This window comes from Peromyscus leucopus, chromosome 20, assembly GCF_004664715.2.
Source record: "Peromyscus leucopus breed LL Stock chromosome 20, UCI_PerLeu_2.1, whole genome shotgun sequence".
Classification (NCBI taxonomy): domain Eukaryota; kingdom Metazoa; phylum Chordata; class Mammalia; order Rodentia; family Cricetidae; genus Peromyscus; species Peromyscus leucopus.
In genome coordinates, this window is record NC_051080.1 from 33776312 (window position 1) to 33788281 (window position 11970).

General features: G+C 54.1%; 1 protein-coding gene across 1 annotated transcript; it reads right to left on the reverse strand.

The window, feature by feature from the left end:
• Positions 1-3843: 3843 nt before the first annotated feature.
• Mb (myoglobin) lies at positions 3844-11533 on the reverse strand. The gene is made up of 3 exons (XM_028871024.2): positions 11363-11533; positions 5992-6214; positions 3844-4455 (listed from the first exon to the last, which is right to left on the reverse strand). The coding sequence occupies exons 1-3, from the start codon at positions 11455-11457 to the stop codon at positions 4309-4311; spliced, it is 465 nt and encodes a 154-aa protein (XP_028726857.1). The 5' UTR covers positions 11458-11533; the 3' UTR covers positions 3844-4308.
• Positions 11534-11970: the final 437 nt, after the last annotated feature.

Genomic DNA, 11970 nt, shown 5'->3' on the forward strand with positions numbered 1-11970 from the left:
CTTCCTTGTGGGAGCCTCTGAGGGGAACAGGCCCATGTAGTAAGGCTCAGACACAAAGATACGCAACTAGAAAACAGCTCAGGGCTCATCATGCTACATGACGAAAACACTACATCATGCCCCTTGGGGAATGAAAATTGCTCTTAAATTGTAGTAGAGTGTCTGGTCCCCAGAAGAAGTCCTTTTCCCAAGGCCAGGCATTTGGATAAGGGCCTCCATTTCCTCAGGGGCTTGAGGAGAAAGTTCTTGCTTGCTAAAGGGAGTCAGTCACTGTCCTTATCTCCGGCAGGAGGAACTTGTGACCCTTCCATTGATGTAACAGGGTGCCTGGTGGCATTACTGACCCTTTGGAAACAGTAGGCATTTAGATACTTGCTGAACTTACCGCTTTTGTCTCAGGAAAAATGCTATAATGAAGTTAACGTCCCTGAATCATTGAGTCTGCTTTCAATATTGCCTATGGCTAAATTATTCAGTATAAAAGGTGTAGCCTATTTTTCAATAAACCGGCAGCCATCGGGATTCACCTTCAGATGGTGTCAGTCTTCTTCTTCCCCTCACCAACTCCACACCTCCTCTTGGGGACCTGAACCCTGCTGGGTTGGACTCCGGTACGCCCCCTGCTGGACGGCACCCAAGCATGAGGCGTGCACGAGGCGACCTTGCTTGTCTGTCAAAGGGGTCAACACAGGGCAGGTGTTTATTTCTAGTTCTCGGCAAAATGCCAACTTAGGAAGACGCGTTCTATTTGTGGGTGACCCGTGACCAGACGATAATGACCACTTTGGTGTGGGTCAATTGAAGGGGAAGATGCCGAGTTTACCTTTCATTTGATAACCCTAGTGGTACACTCCATACATTCGATTTTCTTTCCCTGTAAAAACCACATGTCGACGGTTTAAATCGCCAGTAAGATGGCTGAGGAGTGTGCACAGGTGCCGCCCGTCACGGCTGAGTCCATCACGTTGGCACGTCAGCACAGCTTTAGGAGCTGCTCTCCGTGTGGCACCAGGCTGTTCCAGGTGGTCCCTCTTTGTGCTTACTCCAATTCCAACTCACCCGGCTTGTCACAGCCCCGGCTGCGTGGTGACAGCTGGGTGTTAACAGGTCCTGAGGAGGCCACTGTACTGTGTGCTCATGGGAACTGTGGGGGGACAGTAGCATGGGAGGGAAACTGAGGTAACGGTAAGAGTTGAGGAGCCGGGTGGAACCGGGCAGACATACATACATCAGGGGACATTTCATATGAGCATGCTTGAGTGTGTACGCAAACATGGGCACAGACAGAGAGACAGATAGGCACACAGACAGACACAGAGCTCAGAATTAGAGCTTCCAGGGTCCCCCCGAAGCCTCCTAAACATTTATGTATGTATGTATGTATGTATGTATGTATGTATGTATGTATGTATGCATTCATTCATTCATTCATTCATTCACTTATTGATTGACTGATTGATTGATTGAGACAGTGTCTCTCTATGTAGTTCTGGCTGTCCTGGAACTCCCTATGTAGACCAGGCTGGCCTCCAGAGATCCACCTGCCTCTGCCTCTCCAGTTAGCACAGGATTAAAAGCCTGTGCCGCCATGTCCGGCCTGCATGCAATGTTTTAAATGCCCACAGTTTACAAGCCGTGCTCACGGCAGTCCATACACAGCAGTGTTCCAAGCTGACCGGATGTGCCATGGGCAGCATACGGAGCCAAAGCTCACTGTCCTACAGGGGATGCCCATAATCACAGCTTCTGTTTCTGGAAGCATGGTGACCTCTGTGTCACAAGTCTGCCTACTCATGGGACTCCCATCACTGGGGTTGGGAAACCTCTCTCTCGAACTCTCTGGACGCAGGGAATGGATCAGAACTAAGATGGCAGGGGATCTCAGAGAAAAGGGTTCTGCTTGGGGTCACCTCCAGATCACAGAGCACCCCATGTGGATTAGGAAAACACATTCTCTCTCTGAGGCCGTAGCTTGGTACAGGGCGCAGAGACCCAAGCCTTAGGAGCTGCCTTGGTCAGGCACTGGGTGGAATGCACGCACACCTGCATCGGCCTGGCTGGGACCTGGGGGAGACAGCCAAATCCGGGGGCCAGGTACAGAGGGAATCTGCACCTCAACTCCAGGAGGGGCCTTCAGGAGCAGCTGGGGGTACAGTGGCCCCCAAGGACAATACCAGGATCTGGTTACAGCCACACTACCCCCTCCACACTCATATACTACGACTCAGCAGCAGGTGGAATTTGCCAAAGCTTGGCTGGGGCCCGAAGAGAAACCCCAAATAAACTGAAGTATCTGCCCCTGGCGCCATGAGGGCTCAGAGCAGACACTTAGCCGAGCAAGTGTGACAAAAGAGGCAGGTGGCCCGGGGGTGCACGGTGGAGCTCTCAACTCGCTTCTATTTTTACCTCCAGGTTTGACAGGATCTGCTGGATGAATGCAGGGCAGATGACAAATACCTGGCATTCCTCTGCCGTCCGCATTTCTTCCTGCTGACTTAACCATCAGGAGCCAGGAGTGTTCCCTGACAGGAATGCTGATGGATGGCTAATAGCAGGGGAAGAGCCAGCCCTTCATCTCCTAGGGAGATCGCATGTCAGGGAGGGCCCATTGTCTGAAAGTCCACGGAATTTCTATAAGGGAAGGGCATAACCCCACATGGGAATGAAGACATTATTATTATTATTATGAATCATCATTATTATTGTGTGTGTATGCTTGATATGTGTGTGTGTGTGTGTGTGTGTGTGCGCACACATGCATCCATGGTGGAGGTCAGAGGGCAACTTTATAGAGTTGGATCTTTTCCTCCATCTTCTCGTGGGTCAAATTCAGGTCACCAGGCTCGAAAAGACGTCCCTCCCCTTGAAACAATGGATTCCCCTAAATCAGGGTCCCACGACAAGAAAGGAAACGTTGAAGTTCGGTGCAGCCAGAGGAGGCGCTTGTCTCCCGGGAAGAAATTTCGCACAGTTTGGACAACTGTCAGACCCCACTGTAGGACAGAGGAGAGGAGACGGTGGTGGATGAGACCACACCTCGACCAGGACGGCTCAGCTACCTACGCATGCCTCTGCCCCTGTATTTTAACCTCACCTCATGTTGGGACCCCGAAGATGGACTTGAGGGGTCACTGGGCCTCTCTGTTCCTGGTGTGGCCACACTGAATAGATCTCCTTTCTCTGCCATTCCACGTCACTATCTGTCTAATCGGCCCGTTGAGGACTGGTGGCCGAGCCTGGCTGATTCGGCTCTGACTGTATCAGCCCCAGGAACAGGCCTGCCCTGGGCTTCTGGTGAGGCTCCATCGTGCAGTCTGCACTGGAGAGAGACATGAGTTTCTTCTCCTCTCCTGGGTTTGGAGAGTGTCTCTCAGTTGTCTGTCCTCTCTATGGCCAGAAGGTCAGCAGCTGCCGCTGTTGGCCACTGGCTCTGTCCTGGCGCCAGAGTCCCCGTTGCCTTCCAGGCTACTGTCTGGATCTCTGCTCTGCCACTTCCTGGCTGGGTGACCTTCTCACATTGCTTCAGCAGCTGTCGGATCCACAGTGACATCTCCTCCCTGTTTCCTGCCTTGGGCACCTGGCACTGACCCCGACATTGCCAAGGTCAGCTGGCCCTGTTTGTATTCCCACCGTTATGGCACTGATACGACCTCAGGTAGGGGCCCTTTCTTCCCTGTCCCTGAGCCCAGTGTGTGCCTGCCATCGAGAGGTGACCACAGGAAAGGGCTTGTCCAACATCCTTACTGTCTGCCTGCAACCCCAGAGCACACCTTCCCAATTCTCCCTGAGAGGCTTGTGGGTGTTTCCCTTGCTGGATAAAAAATATACCAGGCAGAGACGATAAAGGAGGCGTTTCAGGGGATTTTATTGAAACAAGGTGGGTCAGTGGGAACCTGAGTGGCAGGAGATGTCCAGACTCCCGTGGCCCCCTTTTCACCCTCTGCTCCCACTAAGCAACCCTCCAGCCCACTCAAAGGTCAGGGACTGGTAGTCAGTGCCTTGGATGTGGGATCAAATATGACAGTGGGAAGGGGGATTTTCCTGACACCAGGAGGAAGTGGGTTGGGATTGAGGTCCCAGGAGAACTGAGGCTGACCCCAACGTCACTGAGGAAGCAGAGGCCGCTTTGCACCTCTGGGTCCCAGGGGGTGCCACCTGGGGCCCTGTCCCCGGGAGTGTGGGTGAGGTGGCCAGATGCCATGCTATGTCCCCGCCTTCTGCTTTCTGCTAACCTAGGGCACGGCACAATCTACTTGCTACGTGACACGGGGTCCCAGCTTGGTGGGCCGGGCGGTGGGAGCAGGCGGCTTATCCCTGGAAGCCCAGCTCCTTGTACTTGGCGCCAATGTCATTCCGGAACAGCTCCAGGGCCTTGCTCATGGCGCCCTGAGCATCTGCTCCAAAGTCCCCGGAAAGTTTGCCCTTCAGGACCTGGATGATGGCGTCCGAGATAAACTGCAAGAAGGGGACAAGAGGTTATAGGTCATGGGGCTGAGCAGGCCACGAGCCGAGGGCGTTCACCCTCCTCTTTATTCCAGGACCGTGTCCTGGGCTCTTAAGATTCCCCAGGTGCCATTCTGGGCAACTGTTGTCAACAACTCCTTTAAACCACACTGTCGCCGGGAGGCAAGTACCACCACCATCCCTGCTTTGTAGATGGGGAAACTGAGGCAGAGACAGGTGTGTCAGAGACTCCAGCTGTATGCTGAAGTCACACAGCCAGGAAGGGGCACTTGAACCCTGTTTCTTGAACCCCCCCCCCTCACCTTTTGAGTGCAAGACGTATGCTCAGCAGCCAGCCCATGCGAGCTCATAGGTAGCAGACATGATACCTTGCTCTGGGTGCTAACTCACCTGGGATCTGTGGTCAACCAGGACACCCGGGAGGAGGCTTTCCTATCCTATGCATTTATTTCATCTCTGAACCTGGGACTGAAGATGACTATTGACTTAGGGCCACACCAAGCAGGTGGTCACAGGTACTGACAAGGGAAAGGACAGGTGGTATCAGGCACCCCGTTGCCCAGATGGAGATGGGCATGTGTATGGGACCACCCAGAATCCACAGGCTCATGATGAAATGGTCACAGTGCTTATCATCGGTGACTTGGACTTTGGTCCCAATTCAGCCTTGGCTCCTGTGCTAAGTGGTGGCATTTTACTGAAGAGACTACCAAGTGGCCTGGTTGAGGTCATGCAGCCGGTAAGTAATGAGCTAAGGTTGGACCCAAGGACTGTGGACAGGCAGGCCCCTGCTATCTCAGAAGTGGGGTGCAGCTGCTGTTTTGATCTTTTAAACTGGGCCCTCCCATGCAAGTGACGTAGCAGAGTGGGACACAGCAGAAGGAGGCACCAAGGGACACAGGTGCCACATCCAGAAGGCAGAGGGTCCTTGGCAAACAGACTCCTGGAACTCTGCCTCACAATTCACAGATACAGCAAAGATGGTAGGGCCTAGGTCTGCAGAACCAAGGCCATCCTCAGGGAGTGGGGAGAGTCCTGTGTCTGCCCCTTCCCTGCCCTGTGACTCCAGCTGCAGCATGGGGATGGAGATGACCCCTGAGGGGCTCCTGGCCTGGCTTCTCTCCAGGCCACAGGACAGCTGGAGTCTGAACCATCATGGGGTGGGGCAGCCATGCGCTGGAAAGCAGAAGGTACCCTCGACTCCCACTGCTCTCTGACAGAATCCTGAGTGGGAATCCTTCCTTTGTGACTTGCATGAGCCATCTTTGCCTCAGTTTCCCCATATGTCTAGTGGGTACAACAAAGGCTCCTGCTGATGGGGAGAAGGCAGGTTGTGTGAGAGTCATATTTCACACTGAGGCGCTCACCCAGCGCTGGGAGCCAGACACTGAATCAAATGCTAGCTGTGGGTCCTCAGGAGAGGACCTGGGCTTTAGTGGGAAGGAACCAGGCCACTCACATAGAGGGGCTGAGCTGAGGTTTGGATCTCTGCCTTTGGAGATGTTCCTTCCTGCCGTGGCCACCTACCTCCAGGTACTTGACTGGGATCTTGTGCTTGGTGGCGTGTGACTGGGCCAGAGGCTGGATCTCGGCAGCATGCTGTCCCTTCTTCTTCAGGATGCCACCCAGGGCTGTGAGCACGGTGCAGCCATGCTTTTTCAGGTCCTCTGAGCCCTTCATTTCATCTGCCGTCTTCAGGTTCTTGAACTTGTCAAACTTTTCCAGGGTCTCGGGGTGACTTGTAAACAGACTAGAGGACAAGGAAGGACGGAGTGAGATGTGCAGAGTCTGGAGGCCACAGGACTCCAGCTGTGTTTCTTTCCAGCTGTGTGGCCTGGGCCCATTCACCCCACCTCTCTATGCTTCATCATTCCCTATGAATGGGGATGGCGTGAACGGATGTGGATCAAGTGAGGTGACCCATCGGGTGTCTGGCACAGTATGTGTGCGGTAAACGTCTGCTGCTCTTCTGTCACCATCCATACCATCACCCTCTTCTTCTCTTGGTGACTGAGAGGGGCAAGGGCAGTGCCGTCTCTGTGTCCTCACCCCATTTTCTCTGTTATCCGGAGAGTGGGGTGTGCTGGGGATAAGCACCTGTGTGTCAGCTCTATGCTGGGCTCACACCTACCTCCCATGTTATCCACACTCTTCCTGATTTGGAGACAGGGACAGGACTCTGAGTGGACTGTCCCCAGCAGGATCTCAGGGCTGGTGTGCAGAGAAGCCAGGCAGCCATTGGATTTGGATGACTCGGAAGGCCACCCCAGTCTATGTTGGGGATGCCTCTACCTGAAATTCTAGACCTCCTGGTCAGCTGTGGCTGCCCTGAGACCCCCGCCCTCTACACCCACATGGACTTCAGAACCTTCCTCACCCATTTTCCAATGAGGATGGCAAAGGGGGGGAAATAAAGGCCACAGCCGTTCCTGCCTGCCTGCCACCCTGGGAGCTCTGGCTTCACCTAGTCAGGGACCCAAGCCCTATTCTGGGAATATGGTGAGGGCTGCAAGGACCACCACCCTTTGCAGATGAGGCCAGTCCCTGATCCACTCGAGGCCAAATGAAGCACCATCAAGTGCAGTGGCCTGCCCTAGGTCACAGCAGGTGGGTGTCAGAGCTTAGAACTGGAGCCTTGGACAGTACTAGAATTCACATCTGGTCCCCTCCAGAGCCCCGCCCTGACGTGTTTATCAGGGTGACCTTGGCTACCCAGGCTCTGCATTATCCTTATAACACCTCTATGAACACGTATGCTCCTCTTCATGCGCCAAGGCGCGTGGGAAACACAGTCCCCCTGGCCCCTGCCCCAAGGTCCCATGGGGAGTACCTCCTATGACCAGGACATCAGGCTTCTTCATCCAACCCAAGGGCTAAGTCTGGCTGCTGGAGAGTTACTTTCCTCCATGATCCCTTGAGTTTGTGACCCGCTGATGCCCCCAACTCTTCTCTTGAGGTGCCCGGTATCCCCATGGGGACAATGGGACCCATGTCTGTGTGGGGGTGGGTGGGTGAGTGGGGGGACTGGTTTTTCTCTCCTGTTCCAGTCCTCCTTCCAGCTCTGCCAGTGTGGTTAGGACCTCACAGTGAGGGACGAGTGGCTTCTGAGTTTTGAGTGAGAGTACAGCATAGAGAGTATGAGCATCGCCTACAGAGTATGCACAAAGGATGTACATGTTTAAAGTGCTTTGCAGGTTTTTGCCTGCAAATTTACCGGAGCCCCATGGTACAGCTGAAGTAGATTCTGCCATTGCATCAGGCCACAGAGAAGGAACAGGGGGGCTCTAGGGCATAGCCAGCAGTCCCCAGACAGTGCAGGACAACTGAGGGCACAATGTTCCACAAGTGGGGGACAGTTCCCTATCAGATAGTTCCCAATCATAATCTCAGTGGATGCCTGCTAGAGCCACTGAGATCGGCTGGTCTACGGCCCTCTTGCATCCTCGTGGTCATTCATCACAGACAGGCCTTCCTGCCACTCAAGCCCTTTGCTGTTGACTACAGGGGCCCCTGATGTGCCCATCCCAGGTGCATGGACCCAGGAGCGCACATGAATTACTTCCTTCTCTGTGGTTCCAAGCTACACCCAGGCGGCCATCACTGTAGCACACTGCTGAGTGAGCCTGGTGTCAGCAGACCCCCGTGTGACAGCTGTAGAAATGGAGGCACAGGAAGCCGAAGTGTCCTGCAGGGGTTTGACTAGACCTCACGGCTTCCCCTTCACCCTCTGGGTGACCGCTTGGACCCTATCACGATCACACACAAAGGCATCTCCATTGTAAATGATAACATGCAAAACCACCCCTACACACACACACACACACACACACACACACACACGCACGCACGCACGCACGCACGCACGCACGCACGCATGCTCTCGGAAGGGCATGCACACAGACACGCAAGTCTGTTCTTCATGTGTGTGACGAGCCATGCACACGAGCTGGTGTCGTGAAGATTGGGTGGGTCTGTCCCCAGCCTTGGTTCTGTCCCAGCGTCACTCCGGGAGCCCATCCAGAGCTGTGTGCGTCACCGACAGCTTGTTTCTGGCACCAGCTTGTCCAGGGTCCCTGAGCTCCTGACTATTATTATCTAGCGACAATGATCCTTGAGTTCCTGCTGACAGATGGGAGGGTTGACACCTACAGTGGAGCCCAAGGTCACCGGGCTGGCGGGGGCCAGAAGAGGGCAAGAACAGGGACTTGAGGCTTTAGGCTTTTAGAGACACTACAGTCTAGTTCTGGCTCCGTCTCCAGTGTCCTGTGTGATGCTGAAACAGTTACTCAGCCTTTCTGGGTCTTAGCTCACGGAATGTAAAGCAAAATGGTTCTTTAGGTGATTTCTAGAAGGCTTGCCCCAACCTCGTCCTCCCCCAGCACTAGGCAGAAGAGGACTAGGCTTGCTCACCTCACGGGAGAAGAGGACCCATATAGGACCCATAGAGCTCCCTGAACCCTGAGTCCCACAGGTGGAGTCTCTCTAGTGGCCCGGAGCCCATGCCCTTGGATTTCCCTGAGCACACCTGACTTGGCTCTTGTGGGAGAGACCAAGGATGTTTTCTCAGGGTTCCTTTCTTCATCCTGTGGCCAGGCTCAGCAGACAGGCTGGTCAGGGAAGGGAAGGGAGGCTGCCTCTCTGCTGGCCTCTACACAGCTGACCAATCAGAGCCCAGCCCAGGAACACATAGGGTGGTGGATAGAAGGGTCACCAAGAGCATTGGCTAGACTGAGTAGCCTGAATTTGAATCCCATCTGTATTCTTATTGGCTGTATGATTTGGGACAAGTTGCTAAACCTCTCAGTTAGATGTAATACATGAGTTTGTAAAGGTGTTCATAACACAGAGACTTGCTCTGGGAGACTCCCTCCTCCTCCTCCTCCTCCTCCTCCTCCTTTTCCTCTTCATCCTCATCTCTACCTTCACCACCACTATCACCGCCAGGACTCTTTCTTGGGGGTGGCCCATCGCCGACACAGCCTGGTTGAGACTGAGTCAGTTCTCTGGTTATGTGAGAGGTTGCTATTCACCTGCAGTTGTTTCCAAACCGTTCTTGGCTCCTAAATCCTTTCCCCAACCAACACGTTATCATAGGGGTTGGGGAGTCAACCAACTCAGTCAGCAGTTAAGAGCACTTGCTGCTCTCCCAGAGGAACTGGGTTCAATTCCCAGCACCCACATGCTCACAACCATCTGCAACTCCAGTTCCAGGGGATCCAACGCCCTCTTCTGGCTTTCCTGGGCACTGCATGCACGTGGTGTATATCTATATATGCAGGCAAAACACTCAAAAGGTAAAGTGTTTTTTTTTTTTTTTTAATGCAGATTTAAATGAATCAGAAAAGGTCTGGGCAGGAAGAGGTGAGGCTCAGAGGGAACCAGCCCCTTCCACCTGGAGCCCACAGCTCTGCTAGCTGCTGGATCTCCTTGTTCTAGAACTCTGTGCTTACCAGCCTAGGCCTTAGAGTGCTGCTAAGGTACTAGGAGAAATGACCTTGCTGAGGTCAGCAGACAGGGCTGGGGTTGGTGGCTGGGACAAGACAGGAGCCCAGTGTCCATGGGACACTTGCTACCCTGAGAGTTGGCATGACTTCCTGGGAGGCCACCTTCCCTGTACCCTCAACAGGAGAAGGCTGGAACAGCTGGTGTGGCCCCTTGACCCAAGTCTGAGACATGGTGGGGTGTTGTACCCTTGGGGCCTTTCAGGGTCAGCTGCCTGGGCATCATGTCCCACCTGGCCCTGGGTCCTGGCATGCCTCAATTACTCCCCTGGGAAGGGAAGAATGTCTCTCTGATGACGCAATACCCTGAGTCTCCTTCAAAGTCCCAAGCCACTCACTGCCCAGGGCCTGGTAGCCTTGGAATCTTGCAAGACTCAGTTCTACCAACCCTGCCTCCCAATAGCCTGCTGTCCACAGCAAAGGATGGCAGAGACCCTGAATGCCAGGGTATGAGAGTGGGCAGGAATCTCAGAGACTGTGGTAAACAGCCCAAGGCAGAAATAGGGCCTAGAGAGGGAAACAGCTTGTCCAAGGTCACACAGGAAATCTGTGGCCCAGGAATTGATGCCAACTTGGGATGGGGGTTAGTCCAGTCAGACAGGCCTGTGGCCTCAGCATCTAAGTGGGCATTGGGGGAGAAAGACAGACAGGAGAATCCAGGTGTTCCAGCCTCCTTCCAGTATGGCTGTCTAAAGGGCTCTGACCTCAGAAGACCTTGCTCCCAAGCAGAGGGGCTAGAAATGGACAAAGGCCAAGGGAGTATGCAAGACCATTGCAAATGGGAGGAAGACTCACCCTGGATTATAAGTAGCAAGGAATTAATTTCCAAACTACAGCTTCAAGGACATTGCAGAGGCTGATGGCAACAGGGTCACCTCCTTCCAGAGCCAAAATGATCACTCATGGATATCCCACCAGGCTTTCGAGCCAGCTGAGCCCAGAGCCCCGGGAAGAGCCCCAGCCTCTGGGTGAGCCATGGGAAGGGAGGCCCTGTGTATGAGCCTCAGCACCCTCGCCTTGCCCAGGCTCGGAATCTTGGATTTTCTGGGCATATCCAGTCTTGAGATCTTTGCAGCGGAAGGCAACCACATGCTCCAGGCTTTCAGTTCACACTAGTGGACAAGATCTCTCACAGCCTTTGTTACTCTGGCTGACTGCCATGATAAGCTTCTTCTAGTAGACTACTAGATGCTCAAGCTTGTTCAAGTTGCTGGCATCAGCTGGGATGGATGGATCCCCTTTTCCTTCCCCCAGTCCAGTCCCCAGCACTTAGAAGCAAGTGAAATCCGATCTCATAATTGCAGCCAACTGGTCTACCCTGCCAACTTCCACCTTGCAGCCATGTACTGGTAATCTTTAGGGGATGAGTGGAGGGATGGGGGGTCTCTTCCTCTTACCTGATGAGGACTTCCTGTCCAAGGCCGGCAAGGTCAGTCTCCACCTTCCCCCAGACATTCAGCACCAGCTGCCACTCCCCATCACTGAGCGTCATGGTGGCTTCTGAAGAGGACAAAGGGAGGGAGTCCAAAGGAGTGAGTGTGGGCCGTCTGTCAGCTGTGGTTTGAGGCCATCTGGTCCTGAAGGGCTTTTATACCTTTCCAGTTGTTAGTCTGGCCAGGATCCCCGGGTGCCACATGCTCCTCCTGCCGCCCTCCTCAACCCCCCAGGGGTCTAATCTCTGCCTTTCTCCGGCCCTCACATGGGCAGCTATTTTGGGGCAAGTGCCATTGTGGGGAGCTAGGACAGCTTGGGGCAATAGGGGGCGGGGAGCGGGAACCAGGCAGGCCACTGTCTGGACTTGCACAAGCCCACAGAAAGGGCACCGCAGCCACTGCCAGCAGCTGAAACCCAATTCTCCCCTGTCTGTTGCCCCAAGGGGACTTGTCATGTTTCTAAGCTTGGGCACAGACATCCAGCTGGCCCCCAGAAGTCTCCTCTCACCTTTTGACTGCTTTTCTTTGTTATTACGTGTGTGTGTGTGTGTGTGTGTGTGTGTGTGTGTGTG

Excerpts from the sequence above, each read along its gene's own strand:
- Mb (XM_028871024.2), bottom strand. The coding sequence starts at position 11,457 with ATGACGCTCAGTGATGGGGAGTGGCAGCTGGTGCTGAATGTCTGGGGG. Across the intron at positions 6,215-11,362 it reads GGACAGGAAGTCCTCATCAG|TCTGTTTACAAGTCACCCCG; the intron begins GTAAGAGGAAGA and ends CTTGTCCTCTAG. Across the intron at positions 4,456-5,991 it reads TCCCAGTCAAGTACCTGGAG|TTTATCTCGGACGCCATCAT; the intron begins GTAGGTGGCCAC and ends CCCTTCTTGCAG.